Source organism: Neoarius graeffei, chromosome 21 (genome assembly GCF_027579695.1).
Source record: "Neoarius graeffei isolate fNeoGra1 chromosome 21, fNeoGra1.pri, whole genome shotgun sequence".
Lineage (NCBI taxonomy): Eukaryota > Metazoa > Chordata > Actinopteri > Siluriformes > Ariidae > Neoarius > Neoarius graeffei.
In genome coordinates, this window is record NC_083589.1 from 39,023,088 (window position 1) to 39,036,866 (window position 13,779).

At 42.7% G+C, this 13,779-nt stretch overlaps 1 protein-coding gene across 5 annotated transcripts in view; it reads left to right on the forward strand.

The window, feature by feature from the left end:
• The window catches only part of trim24 (tripartite motif containing 24), a 43,107-nt gene that overhangs the window by 2,193 nt on the left and 27,135 nt on the right, over window positions 1–13,779 (forward strand). For 3 of the 5 annotated variants that reach the window (XM_060903097.1, XM_060903093.1, XM_060903095.1), the window contains exons 2-5: window positions 2,160–2,281; window positions 9,528–9,675; window positions 11,320–11,452; window positions 12,029–12,145. In XM_060903097.1, coding sequence (XP_060759080.1) covers window positions 2,160–2,281; window positions 9,528–9,675; window positions 11,320–11,452; window positions 12,029–12,145 — 520 coding nt within the window. The remainder of the gene's footprint in view (window positions 1–2,159; window positions 2,282–9,527; window positions 9,676–11,319; window positions 11,453–12,028; window positions 12,146–13,779) is intronic. The other 2 variants (XM_060903094.1, XM_060903096.1) reach the window with 1 other exon arrangement.

Sequence of the window (13,779 nt, forward strand, 5' to 3'; positions counted from 1 at the left end):
TGAACCAATTTTTTTTTTGGCAAATTCTATAACATTGTGTGTTTTCAGTGTGAGATTAAATAACGAAGGTCATATAATGACCAGCCATTTCAGAAACTTGCTATATACTGCATGCAATCAGTGCAATCCAGCATCATGCAGGACACAGGGTTTCATAATTAGAAACACTATAATCAGGCTTTTGTCTAAACGGGGAACAGGGGCGCTGCGCCCTCTTACTCTCGGCGTGCGCCCCCTTACCGACTCCGTGAAAAGATCCCAGCAACACTACGTGACATTGTGTCTGATCATCAAATACGTTATAATTGCTCCAAAAATATTCCAATCATAGTAGATACACCGCCAGACGGTGCAAAAACAATCCGAATCGGCGTTTTCCAGACTGAGGCGCCATGTTGTTTAGTTGTTTACTTGTCGTGGCTGCTCTCGCGAGATTTGACATGGGTTACATACAAGGTCAGCTGACTTGTAGAGTGAGATTTCTTGAGACTGAATGACCTTTCACCCACTGGCGCGGGAGCTTTTGACAGAAGTATTTCGCGAGTTGTTTTTGTTGACACTTGGGCATTTCAAGATGTCGTCATCCCGCGGCACGAAGCGGAAGAAAGCCAAAGACTGTCCGGGGCAGAAGAAGATTACTTCTTTCTTTTTCAATGTTGACAGACAATTTGTTACAATTTCCCTTTTAGATAGCCTCAGAATGTCCCATTGGAGCATTTTTCAAAGGCTTTGCACGGCGGGGGGACAACTGGCACCATCCCCCCGCTTCGCTCCCTTGCCATGGTGAGCGCCCTCATACTAAATTTTTCAAGAAAAAACCCTGATAATGTTAACTTGCAGGGTTTTTTTCTAGAAAAATTTAGTATGAGGGCGCTCACCATGGTGAGGGAGCGACCGGGGGGGGGATGGTGCCGGTTGTCCGTCCCCCCCCCCCCCCCCGCCGTGCAAAGCCTTTGAAAAATTGAGGCTACAATGGGACATTCTGAGGCTATTGGAGAGGGAAATTGTAACAAATGGTCTGTCAACATTGAAAAAGAAAGAAGTAATCTTCTTCTGCCCCAGACAGTCTTTGGCTTTCTTCCGTTTTGTGCCGCGGGATGACATCTTTAAATGCCCAAGTGTCAACAAAAACAACTCGCGAAATACTTCTGTCAAAAGCTCCCGTGCCGGTAGGTGAAAGGTCATTTAGTCTCGAGAAATCTCGCTCTACAAGTCAGCTGACCTTGTATGTAACCCATGTCAAATCTCGCGAGAGCAGCCGCGACAAGTAAACAACTAAACAACATGGCGCCTCAGTCTGGAAAACGCCAATTCGGATTGTTTTTGCACCGTCTGGCAGTGTATCTACTATGATTGGAATATTTTTGGAGTAATTATAACGTATTTGATGATCAGACACATTGTCACGTGGTGTTGCTGGGATGTTTTCACGGAGAAAAAATCGTTTTGAGAAAGATTTCATGTTGTGCAGTAGCATATGTGATTTGGGGTTCAATCGGCATTTTGGTAAGGGGGCGCACGCCGAGAGTAAGAGGGCGCAGCGCCCCTGTTCCCCGGTTTAGACGAAAGCCTGAACTTGAGTTTAATCAGGTCGTTCTTTTACTATTAAAATGTTTCTTTACCTTTTTCCCCATTCCCTCTATTTGTAGCCGTCCTGTTTGTTTTACGGAATCCGATGCCCTAGTTCAGACAACCGTTATCACAGCACTCTCACTCTGAGATTTTAATTAAAAAAAAAATCTGACACTTTGTCTGCTGTCTTTGGTCCGAGTGGCACTGAGGGGGCCTCCGTGCTATATGAGGATCATCTCGTATAGCATGAGTAGTAATAATCGTAAAAGACTGCTGAAATCACACAATGTAAAACCGGTTTTACACACCTGACTTAAACTAGGTTTGATTTAATTCAAATCCGAGAGGATGTGCAAGCATCATGTGTACCTTCATATATATGTCTGCCAACATACTTCCACAAAAACGGAGCATACACTGTGTGGCCTGCTGTGGAAACCTGACTAGAGAAAGCACCAAGCTGTGCTGAGATTCAGACCAGACCTCAAAGGCTAGCCAAGATATGACCTGTGTTTCTGTTAACTGTAAAAAAGCTCTTGTCTAGTCCATATTGCAGGAAGATACTAATGTTCTGTCTTTGCATTCAGCAGTGAATGTGATCCGATGCCCGGTTTGTCATCAAGAGTGCATGGAAGTCGAGGTCTTGGATAACTTCTTTGCCAAGGACACTATGGAGGTGCCAAGCAGCACTGTAGAGAAGACCAGTCAGGTACTGAAATTCTGTTGTCACTGAGAAACTGGTTATAAAGAATTTCAGGGCCCATAAAGGACATATTAGGGCTTTGACTTCGAACTTCGATATTCGAATACAATTCGAATGTTGTGAAAAAAAGTGACGTTCGAACGAATATTAGGCAGCTCTAAATATTCGAACCTGTATATGGTATCATTAGGCATAATTCTTTTATTTTTGTGAATGTGGTTGTAAACGTTTTCAGTTCAGGTCGCAGGTTTTTTTTTTTTTAACGTCTGTGGAATTTATGTGAATCGCGAAGGTCATTGTCTTTTGTCTTATCTGGGCACCTGTAGACGTTAGCGTCAAGCTGGCACGCATTGAACAATGGAGTCAGATGCTAGCATGTTGGAGATTTGCACTCCGGAGAATTTAAAAAGTGATGCGTGGTGCTATTTTGGATTCGAAAAAAAAAGATGGAGAATGCGATAAAAAAAAAAGGTTACCTGTAAAATATGTGGAAACAAATTGGCCTATCAATCAACAACTTCAAACTTGAGGGCCCACTTGAAGACATTGCACGCGGGAGCGCTAGAAGGTGAGGGGGGCTGCGAGAGGGGTCTGTGATACGCCGGCAGGTGAAGATAGACACTCTAATTCCTAATATTAACTCTAATATTTTTTATTTCCTCATCAGAAGTCAGTCATTTTTGCGAGATTGGACAGAGTCTGACTTTATTAAGTACAACATAGGCCTACAATAAATGAAGTGTAATGTAACTGCTGATGTGATTAAATGCAATATAAAATGTGACTTTTTCTTCTGAAAATATCGGTGTTTGTTTTTTTTCTGCAGATATTTGTTTGGTTTTTGTACACCTGATGTTATAACATAAGAAATGAAATTACTAACGTAGACTATGCGACACTGCGCAGTAATGCTTTCATGTGCTGTTATTTTTGTCAACTTTGGATAGTTGCTAAAAAAAATTTAAAAAAAAATTATTAGCTTACTTGCGTAAGTAGCCTATAGGCCTAAATTAATTTAGCCTACACATGGTGGAATTTACATACCATGAAGTTCATAAGTTAACGAAGTGAGCACGTAAAACTAATCTGTGATCTTATAACATATCGTGTCTGTGTTTGTTTGAATTGTGAATCAGAGACGCGAGCAGGAAGCAGTGACATGACAGCTGACACCGGTCTCATTCAAAACAAACATTCTCAAAAGCCAACACGAATGGGCTCGGAACGGCAGTGTTATAAACTCACAGATTAGGTGTAGGCCTAGCAGTACCTGCTCATTTTGTAAACGTTCCCCTTTGATTGTCAGTGAGGCTACAGTTTAGAGGCTTTCATCAGTACAAGCAACCAGGAAACCGAAGGAACAGCGTTTCACACAAAAAAGGCAACGGACAAACGACGAAGTTTGTGGATTATGTAACGTTAAAAGTGTCAGCCGGTATAATGCCAATTACTACGACACTGCACGTTTCATTAGTAGTGGTTGTAAAAACACGCCTGAATATTTCATATTTCCTGCACGTAATCTTATTGACATTGACTGAACACTGCCCCCTGGTGGACTGAATATCATATTTAATTTTGATGCCGAGGTGTTAGTGAGGCATTTAAGAATAATATAATTAATAAAAGTTCGAATACTATTCGAATGTCTAGATTAATTTCCAAACGAACTTCGAATATGATTTTTGGGCCAAGGTCAAAGCCCTAGGACATATTCATGCTTATTGTTATTTAATTAATTCATGATTTTATTTTTAAAATCTGAGCTCAAGTGGGTGGTTAGCTTTTCAAATCAGTTACATTTCAACTTTCTTTTATATATTATTTTTAACAATAGAGATCTTGCAGTCACGTGACCGGAAAGTACACAACCGCCATCGTGTCGGTCAAAAACACCGCTGAATATTGCTGCACTCGTGTACAGAATGGATCAATTTCAACTGACGGGCTACACGGCTCATTTTTCTAATGAGCAGATAATTAGATATATGTCTAAAATAAACGATCTACAGATTTGTGACCCTTATGGCTTTCCGGACGGAGTTTTCACGACCGGATTTTGAACTGCCAGTGGAATACCCGGACGTGTATAATTACCTCATTAACGTTCTCTCGCTGTTCAGTGGTGAAGCACTGCGTGCTTATAAATCTCTGGACAGTTATCTTTACAGAAATTCAGGATTTGTCAGCGACTCAGATGTGGCATCTTGTAAGCAAGAAAATGATCCTCACTGGATGGGTAAGTCACTTAAGTATTGAGTATAGCACTGACCAGCCGATTATAGAATAAGGTAATTCCAAATCGTCCGTGTTGTTTACATGGATCTGGCGTTGGAGAGGTAGAGGCTTGGCAGTGGAGGTTTGAGTGGCTGTTTTCTGAGCTTAGTCAACAGGCCGGCTCTGCCTGTAGCCTCGCTTTTGCTTCGGCTCCCGGCGCTGCCTCCTTCGCTTTGCTTCCGATAACAATCCACGGAGACCCCGCTGGTCTCGCAATCTGGTCTCGTCCGGAATGTTTTTTTTTTTCTCGTCCGGAATGTTGTGCATGCGATGGAAATCGCTACAAACCGTCATTTTCTGCTGGAAACCAATGTCCAGTAAGTCCATATGGTTGTAGTGGATATTGAAGTCCGGTACAGACGAACAACACGCAAAAATACACACAAAAAACAAAAACGTGCACAGGTAGGGAGAGCTTGTAGCCGCAGCCGTTGTAGTAGAATTGTATTTAGTAGGGTTTTCCAGAAGAAAAGGTAAAAGCAGAAGTAGAACCAGAAGTAGAAGGCGGAATATGGCGTTTGACCGACACGATGGCGTCTGTCACAATCTGGATCGGCTGTGACGTCACATGCAAGATCTCTATAGACATTCTCACAAAGCAGCTTTATAGAACTCCAAATGTAAATCCAGATCCCTAATGAGCAAACTAGTCAAGAATGAATGGTGTAGTGGTTAGCACGGTCACCTCACAGCAAGAAGGTTCTGGGTTTGAACCCAGCAGCCGGCGAGGGCCTTTCTGTGTGGAGTTTGGATGTTCTGATTGTAATTTCAAAGTGGATTCTGTAGGATTTTAGGGTGCAAATTAGACACCAGGAAGATTGAATTTGCTTTTTGGGTCGTTCTTCTAGACAATAAAGTTGATATTCTACATTTCACCTCCGACCATTGCCTATGACATATTTAAGTTCATTCTCTCATATAACAAATAGTTTATTAGCATGTCCTTCCCTTGAACCTTTTATTTTGTGCCTTTATGTATGTAGGATGTGCGTCATGGAGTAAACCATCGCTAGTGTCTTAAGTCACTGATAAACCTATTGCTGACCCACAAATCCCCACACAGTCATGAGTGAGAGATCTGGTTCCTTACAAACCACAAAATATGTGAAGAAGAAGAAGAAACCTTTATTTGTCACATGCAGAGTGAAAGTCATCTTCTGCATTTAACCCATCTGAAGCAGTGAACACACGCACGCGTGCACCCCCCCCCCCCCCCCCCCCCCCCCCCCACACACACACACACACACACACACACAGTAGTGGGCAGCCACACTAGAGCCCCCGGGGAGCAGTCAGGGGTCCGGTACCTTGCTCAAGGGCACCTCAGCCCAAGGCCGCCCCACGTTAACCTAACTGGATGTCTTTGGACTGTGGGGGAAACCGGAGCACCCGGAGGAAACCCACGCAGACACGGGGAGAACATGCAAACTCCACACAGAAAGGCCCTCGCCGGCCGCTGGGTTCGAACCCAGAACCTTCTTGCTGTGAGGCGACCGTGCTAAACTGTGATTCATGCGTACCTTGCAGTATAGACCCTTTTCAGTCACGTGACCTTCGTAAACGCGACCACCATTTTGGACATGTAGCAGACTTTGGCTCGAATTGGTTTGAATGCGAGGAAGGCGACAAACGGAGAACATACAAGAAAAAGGAGCGAGATGCAGAAAACACCTTCGCTATCCAGCGATGTAGGGCATTTACAGGGCGAGCAGAGGGAGAAATAACAGTAACGACACATTAGCAACGCCGTACAGAAATAACGGTTTATGGCACAGACCCTTTCGGTTCTCGCTCATCTAGCTGCTACAATGACTGCTTAGACTGCAACAATAATACCTAACACACATTTAAGTATCCATCGTAAAGACGTGAAACTCGTCGAGTGACGAGTGTGTTCATTGATAAGCTAACACAATCTAAAAGTAGACATACCATCACACTGCCCTGGCGCTGTGTACAGTTTACCTTCTATGGTTTGTGCACTCGCTATTTGCCATTACTTTCTCCAACCATTGTTACACATTACAGGGAACGGCCTGGATTTAAGAGACAAATACATGTTCCTCTTGTTTTGAACACTTAGCCCATGTTTACATTAGACCGTATCAGCGGATCATCAGATTAACGTTTTTAAAAGCGATTAGCGTGCACACAGCAACACCAATACACGATTCGTCTGCACACAGCAACGCCAATACATGGATACGCTCGGCTCCGCAGGCATCCTGCGCTCCAAATCACTCCGCCCTGAACAGCGAGTGCCCTCTGGAGGGTGCGCACTCCGGCCCTGCGCAGCTCACACAGCGCGCGAGTGAATTGCACGAGCCACGATTCGGGACTGAGCCGCTGTGTGTGTGATCCCAGCGCAGATCACTTGCCACTCGCAAGTGGAAGGATGGCAAGCCTAAAGACAATCTTTTTTTTTTTTTTTTTTTTTGTTACATAGTCAAGAGAGGTGTCGGATCACTGGATCCAGTGTAAATAGCTGCCGGAGCCAACGCCCGAGGTTCCGGAGCGCGCTCCGGCTTGCTCCCCCTCAAATTAAGCGCTGTTTGTAGGACACTGCCTCTGATCTGTCCTACAGTCTACCAACAGCAAAGGAACACAACGCTAGCTAATGTCGTTAGCTAATAGCTACTACAGAAGAACAAAGAGGTTACAATGGGTTATTTTAGCCTATTTGGTTACACACTCGCCGCCACAGAATGTTAACAGCAATGTAATGCCTTTTCTGGCTAATTTTATTCGTCTTACCTCCAACAAAGTGGTCACTGCACAAGCGCTGGTATGCCGAGGGCTGCCAATCTGTTAATGGCCACTATCCATCTTCTCCGTCGGGATCCGATAAAATGATAAACCTTGCCTTGTTTGTTGATGGTTACTACATCCAGGTGCACAACAATATAGTGGCATGATGGAAGTCTTGCTGAAAGTAAACACTTTCTTTGCTGCCGTTCCTCAATGCTGGCTGTGGTAAACTACTGGTAGTACATGTCCAAAATGGCGGCCGCGTTTGTCGTGACGTCACGTGAAAAGGGTCCATATTCATGCATTTCCTCATGAGTATATGAAATTGTCACTCCTAAATGATGGCTAAACTACTGCATAATAAACTGTATAGTTTTAAAAAGATGATAAACATCATGGCATGAAGAATATCAATAATGTTCATAAGCACCAGTGACATGAAAAATAATATGAAGAAACGACCTTAGAATTTATAGCATCTAATTAACAGTTACTCCACGAAATCAAGTCGTACATGAGCTGATAGCCAACCAGGTGCGTAACGCTGAGTTGGCTATACGCCATGTACAATGAGTGAGTGGAATACCTGTTTTTTATTCTATCCACATTCACTGGATTTTGAGAAACATCATTTTTATTTTTTGTAAATTTGGTAAATAAAAACTTTTATACAAACTGTTTGACAATCATTTCCAGTTAGAATGTAAACAATTTGTGAAAAATGCGATGGTAATTCTTGAAAAATAAAAAATGATACATTCTTACCATTAAATACTTTTATTCCATATTTTGTTGCTTTTTTTTTTTGTAATTTGTGGTTTTGTTTTCGAGTAGAATTTTTATTTTGTCCTTGGTTGGTTCAGCAACACGTGCCGCCATTTTGTTGTTCTCTAGTCACGGTATATGAGCTGATAGCCTAGTAACAGAGTAGCCAATCAGTGTGTGCGATTGCTCATATCCAGTGAATGTTGAAAGAATAAGTGGAGATGGATGAGACTAAAATTGGGCCTGAGTTTTGCATGTTGCATGTGATGCATAAGTGCTACAGGGTGCATTTCATTTTATTCCTTCACTGCTTTAGTGAATAGGTGATCATACAAAGTGTGTTAATCTGATTTAGAGTTCTCACCCCTAAACTCTGTGACACTGAGAACTTTCATTTGGGTTGATTTTAGGGCCAAAAAAAAAAAAAAACGTAAGCAGAGTTCTGAAATAATGAAGCTAGTGAGACCAATTTTAAAGAAATATTCCAAAAGACAATCTAATCTGGGGCGGCACGGTGGTGTAGTGGTTAGCGCTGTCGCCTCCCAGCAAGAAGGTCCGGGTTCGAGCCCCGTGGCTGGCGAGGGCCTTTCTGTGCGGAGTTTGCATGTTCTCCCCGTGTCCGCGTGGGTTTCCTCCGGGTGCTCCGGTTTCCCCCACAGTCCAAAGACATGCAGGTTAGGTTAACTGGTGACTCTAAATTGACCGTAGGTGTGAATGTGAGTGTGAATGGTTGTCTGTGTCTGTGTCAGCCCTGTGATGACCTGGCGACTTGTCCAGGGTGTACCCCGCCTTTCACCCGTAGTCAGCTGGGATAGGCTCCAGCTTGCCTGCGACCCTGTAGAACAGGATAAAGCAGCTAGAGATAATGAGATGAGACAATCTAATCTGCCTTAAAAGGGTATCCTTTCAATTTTTTAATTGTAGGTTTGGAGACACTTCTGTACATCATAAACGTCATCGTCTGACAATGGGCATGATCTTGGCTCACCAAAACAAGTACAACTTTCTGAGAAAGAAAGCTTGCAAAGTGGCACTGTACGGAAATGGCTAGACTCTTACCCTTATTTATTTTGCTTGCTCAATATTGAAATCACAATTATCTCTTGCAGACATTCAGTTTAGGAACAGGTCAGTTTGATAATTTTAAATATACGTTACATTGTGTTTTGTTGACCGTATAAATATTTGAACGAGTAGTATAGTCACATTAAATGGCAGCACAGTCATGGCTGGTGTAGTGAAAAGCATTTATAAAAAGTAGGCAGTCCTGTAGTACGATGTAGAAATTATTTGGGCTTGTGACACAGGACGAGAACTTCTCGTACTTCAGCGCAGGCTTTTACTCGACAGGACAAGCAGAAATGCAATATTGTTCCACTGGAGCATCTCCGAAACAGCCGTGCTCGAGCTTGTTTTATTGTATTATCTGCTCATGTTGCATTGGTCCTCTTTTTGCCTTCAGCTGTGTATGAGCTGCGACGACAACACCGAGGCAACCGGTTTCTGTGTGGAGTGCGTGGAATTCCTTTGCGTCACGTGCATCGAGGCTCATCAGCGGGTCAAGTTCACTAGAGATCATACAATCAGGCAAATGGAGGAGATGTCTTCAGGTAACTGCAATGTCTTCATAAATGGAATGAGTGCACGAAGAAAATGAAGTGAATTGAGGAGCTGAATTGTACTTTATTCAAGGAATAAAACATGATGGGTTTTGCTATGTGAGGAAAATAATAAATGATGGAGTGGAGACATGTGACCTAATGCAAAGCGAAGAGAAGTTACCACCCCAAAGTTGATTATTGTTCAATATTGTTTACAAATATTTAATTATTAATGATTATTTAACTATTATAATGAAATATTTAATATTAACTTAGTTTATGTCATCGGTTACATTATAGCAGGCATATGGCCCTTTTCCACTACCCTTTTTCAGCTCACTTCAGCCTGACACGGCTCGCGTTTCGACTACCTCAGAGCAGCATGACTCAGCTCGCTTCAGCCCTGCTTAGCACCCAAAACTCACACCGTTTTGGAGTGGGGCTGAAGCGAGCCAAACCGAGCCGAGTGGGGCTAGGGGCGTGAGGAGACACTCCCCTGTGCACTGATTGGTGAGGAGGAGTGTCCTCACATGCCCACACACGCCCCGCGAGCACGCTGGGATCTGTAAACACCGCAAACCCGGAAGAAGAAGAATTACGAATTACGAGAATTTCTGAAGCCTTATGCGCCTCGCCTCATCTATACGCTCTTGCCAGTATCTGCTGGCGTTGTCGGTGACAACAAGCCACAGCACCAAGACCAGCAACACTAACGATTCCATGTCCTCCATGTTTATTGTTTACTATCCGGGTCGTGAGACTACCGCTTAAAAGGCCACTGATGTCACTGTTTGTGCCGCCTAACGACATCATGTGATGTCCACCCACTTTCACTAACTCCACCCAATGTGTCCACCCACTTCCAGCCAGCACGGTTCAGCGCAGTTGTAGTCGAAATGCAACTCCAACAGCCCCGCTCAGCTCGACTCAGCCCAACTCAGCACCGCACGGCTCAGCCCAACTCAGCCGCGTTTGTAGTGGAAAAGCGGCAATAAATAGTTTTCTCACCAGCACTCCCCCCCCCCCCCCCCCCACACACACACACACACGCCCCTTTCTTAAATCACTCTTGAAGTCAGTAAGATGACATAATGCAGATTGTGATCACATCACATGGTTTTCTGTTATATTGATTTGAATAGTTCTGAAATTACAAACTTTCTTGAATGAATTATTTTTTTGCATGCGTGCATTTCAACTACAAGTAAAATTGTAGTATTTTAAAATCTGTTTATCCTCAAAAAGTGAAGAGTTTTACGTTACAAAATTGCACTTGTGGACATTTTGACATCTCTTTTAACACACTGAGTTGAATGTGTGTTTCACAGCATGTAGCATTTTAGCAACTTGAGCAAATAATGCAATAGCAGATAGCCTAGGCAAGATTAAAAAGCAAAAAAAAAAACATTTCCATGCAATTTTGGTGAATTGTTGTTGCTTTCTTAAGATTGAGCTGTCAGTATATTATCGGCAGAGAAGAATTGTCTTTTCTATCTATCTTATTTATTTATTTAGCCTGAATTCGGCCACAGCAACGTCCAACAGCTCTTCCCAAACTGCAACACGTTCGTTTTTCTTTTTAAACATGTTGATTACTGTTTGTTCCTGCTGTGGCTAAAAACATTCATTCATTCATTCATTTATTTATTACAGAAGCAATGGGTGCTTCCACCCAGAAACCAGTTTTCTGTGACGTCCACAAGCAAGAGCCTCTGAAGCTGTTTTGTGAAACCTGTGACCGTCTCACCTGCAGAGACTGTCAGTTACTCAAGCACAAGGACCATAAGTAATTATTCCAGTGTTCCTTAATACTTTGGTTCCATCTTTTCCAAAGTTATAATAATACATTTTATTTCATAGGTGCCTTTGTCACGCAAGGTCACCTTACAAAGAGTGCAAAGTAGACAAAATAAATAATAATAAGAACATAGAATATACAACATTTAAAAACAAATTAAAATAAAACAATGCAGTTGAATCAGTCATATAGAAAAGGCAATCTTAAACAGGTGGGTTTTGAGTGTGGACTTGAATTATGAGAGTGAGTTTATGTTCCTTATGATGGGTGGTAAAGAATTCCAGAGCTGGGGAGCAGAGCGGCTGAAAGCTCTACTCCCCATGGTGATGAGACGGGCAGAGGGGACAGTCAAGTGAATAAAAGAGGATGATCTGAGGGAGCGAGAGGGAATGGCAACATGGAGAAGATTGGAAAGATATAATGGCGCAAGATTGTGAATGGCCTTGAATGTGAGCAGAAAGATTTTATAATCGATGCAGAATTTGACCGGGAGCCAGTGAAGCTGTTGCAGGACAGGAGTTGTGCTTTTTAACCCTGACTCTGTTGACTTCCTTTATCTTGCAGCTACCAGTTTTTGGAAGATGCGTATAGAAACCACAGGGAACACCTCGAGAAGATGACGGGCCAGCTTCAAGAAAAACGGAAGGCCATTGGGGAGGTGTCTGACACGATAAATAATGGGTAATATCCATTTTTGAAGATGATAATCTGTGTGCACTGAAATGACAGTGTTTCTCTTGTAAGCTCCACTATAGACCCCTTTCACTGACGTCACCCGAAACCGGAAGTAAACAGACCCTGCGCCATTTTGGAAGACCAACAAACTCGTGATAAGGGGATAATAACGGCAGCGGTATGTGAACCCACGAGAATAAAGTGGAGTGGCAAACGACTTAAACAAACAAATCTGAGCTGTTTTATTTATGATTTATTGGCCCAACAGTAGACTTGAAAGAAACCTGTGTGAGACTTGGCAAAAAACTGTGGATATACACTGTGTGCACAATTATTAGGCAAGTTGTATTCCTGATGATTAATTTTATCGTTGAACAAATACAGTGCTCTCAGTCAATCCAAATTGTTAATAAACCTAAAACCAGAATGATTAACAAAGGAAAGGGGAGTTTAGGCCTTCTCAGGGGAATATATAAGTGTGCAGAATTATTAGGCAACATTTAGTGTGCAGAATTATTATGCAACTAAATGAAAAGCTTAAAGTTTCCCATCTCACTTGTTTATTTTAATTTTCAGTGTAACAAATAAACAACTCAGAATTAACAAATAAACACTTCTAGCATTTCAAAAATATTCAGTGACCAATATAGCCACCCTTCTTTTCAATAACTGCCATGAGCCTTCCATCCAGTCTGTTAGTTTTTTGATTTGTTGACGATCAACTTTTTGTGCAGGAGCAACCATGGCCTCCCAAATGCTATTCAGAGTGGTGTATTGTCTTCCCTCGCTGTAAATCTCATGCTTAAGAAGGGGCCACAAGTACTCAATAGGGTTTAAGTCAGGTGAGGAAGGGGGCCATGTCATTACTTTGTCATCTTTAAGGCCTTTGCGGGCTCGCCAAGCAGTGGAGTACTTGGGTGCATGTGATGGTGCATTGTTCTGCATAACAATCATGGCCTTCTTGAATGATGCAGACTTCTTCCCATACCACTGCTTGAAGAATGTATCTTTTAGAAACTGGCAGTAGGTTTGGAAGTTGATGTTAAGTCCATCTTCAACCTGAAATGGTCAAACTAGCTCATCCTTAATAATAGCAGCCCATGCCATTACCCCTCCACCACCTTGCTGGTGTCTGAGTCAAAGTGCCCTGTGTCCATTAGTTATCCAGCTATGGGCCCATCCATCTGGTCTATCCAGAGTCACTCTCATTTCATCCGTCCATAAAACCTTTGGAAAATCTGTCTTCAGATATTTCTTGGCCCAATCTTCACATTTCAACTTGTGAGTCTTGTTTAGTGGTGGTCGTGTTTCGGCCTTCCTTACCTTGGCCATGTCTCTGAGCACCGAACACCTTGTCCTTCTGGACACTCCAGGTCGGTTGCAGTTCTAGAATATTGTGGCACTGGAGGATAATGGGTTCCTGGTAGCGTCATGTTTAATCCTTCTCAAGTCTTTTGCGGTTAATTTGTGTCTTTTCTTCTCCACACATTTTTTGCGACCCTGTTGACTATTTGCAACAAAACGTTTGATTGTTCTGTGCTCACATTTCTATAGCTTAGCTATTTCAAGAGTGCTGCATCCCTCTGATAGGCATTTTACAATTTTTGTTTTTTCAGTGTCTGTTAAATCTCTTTTTTGGC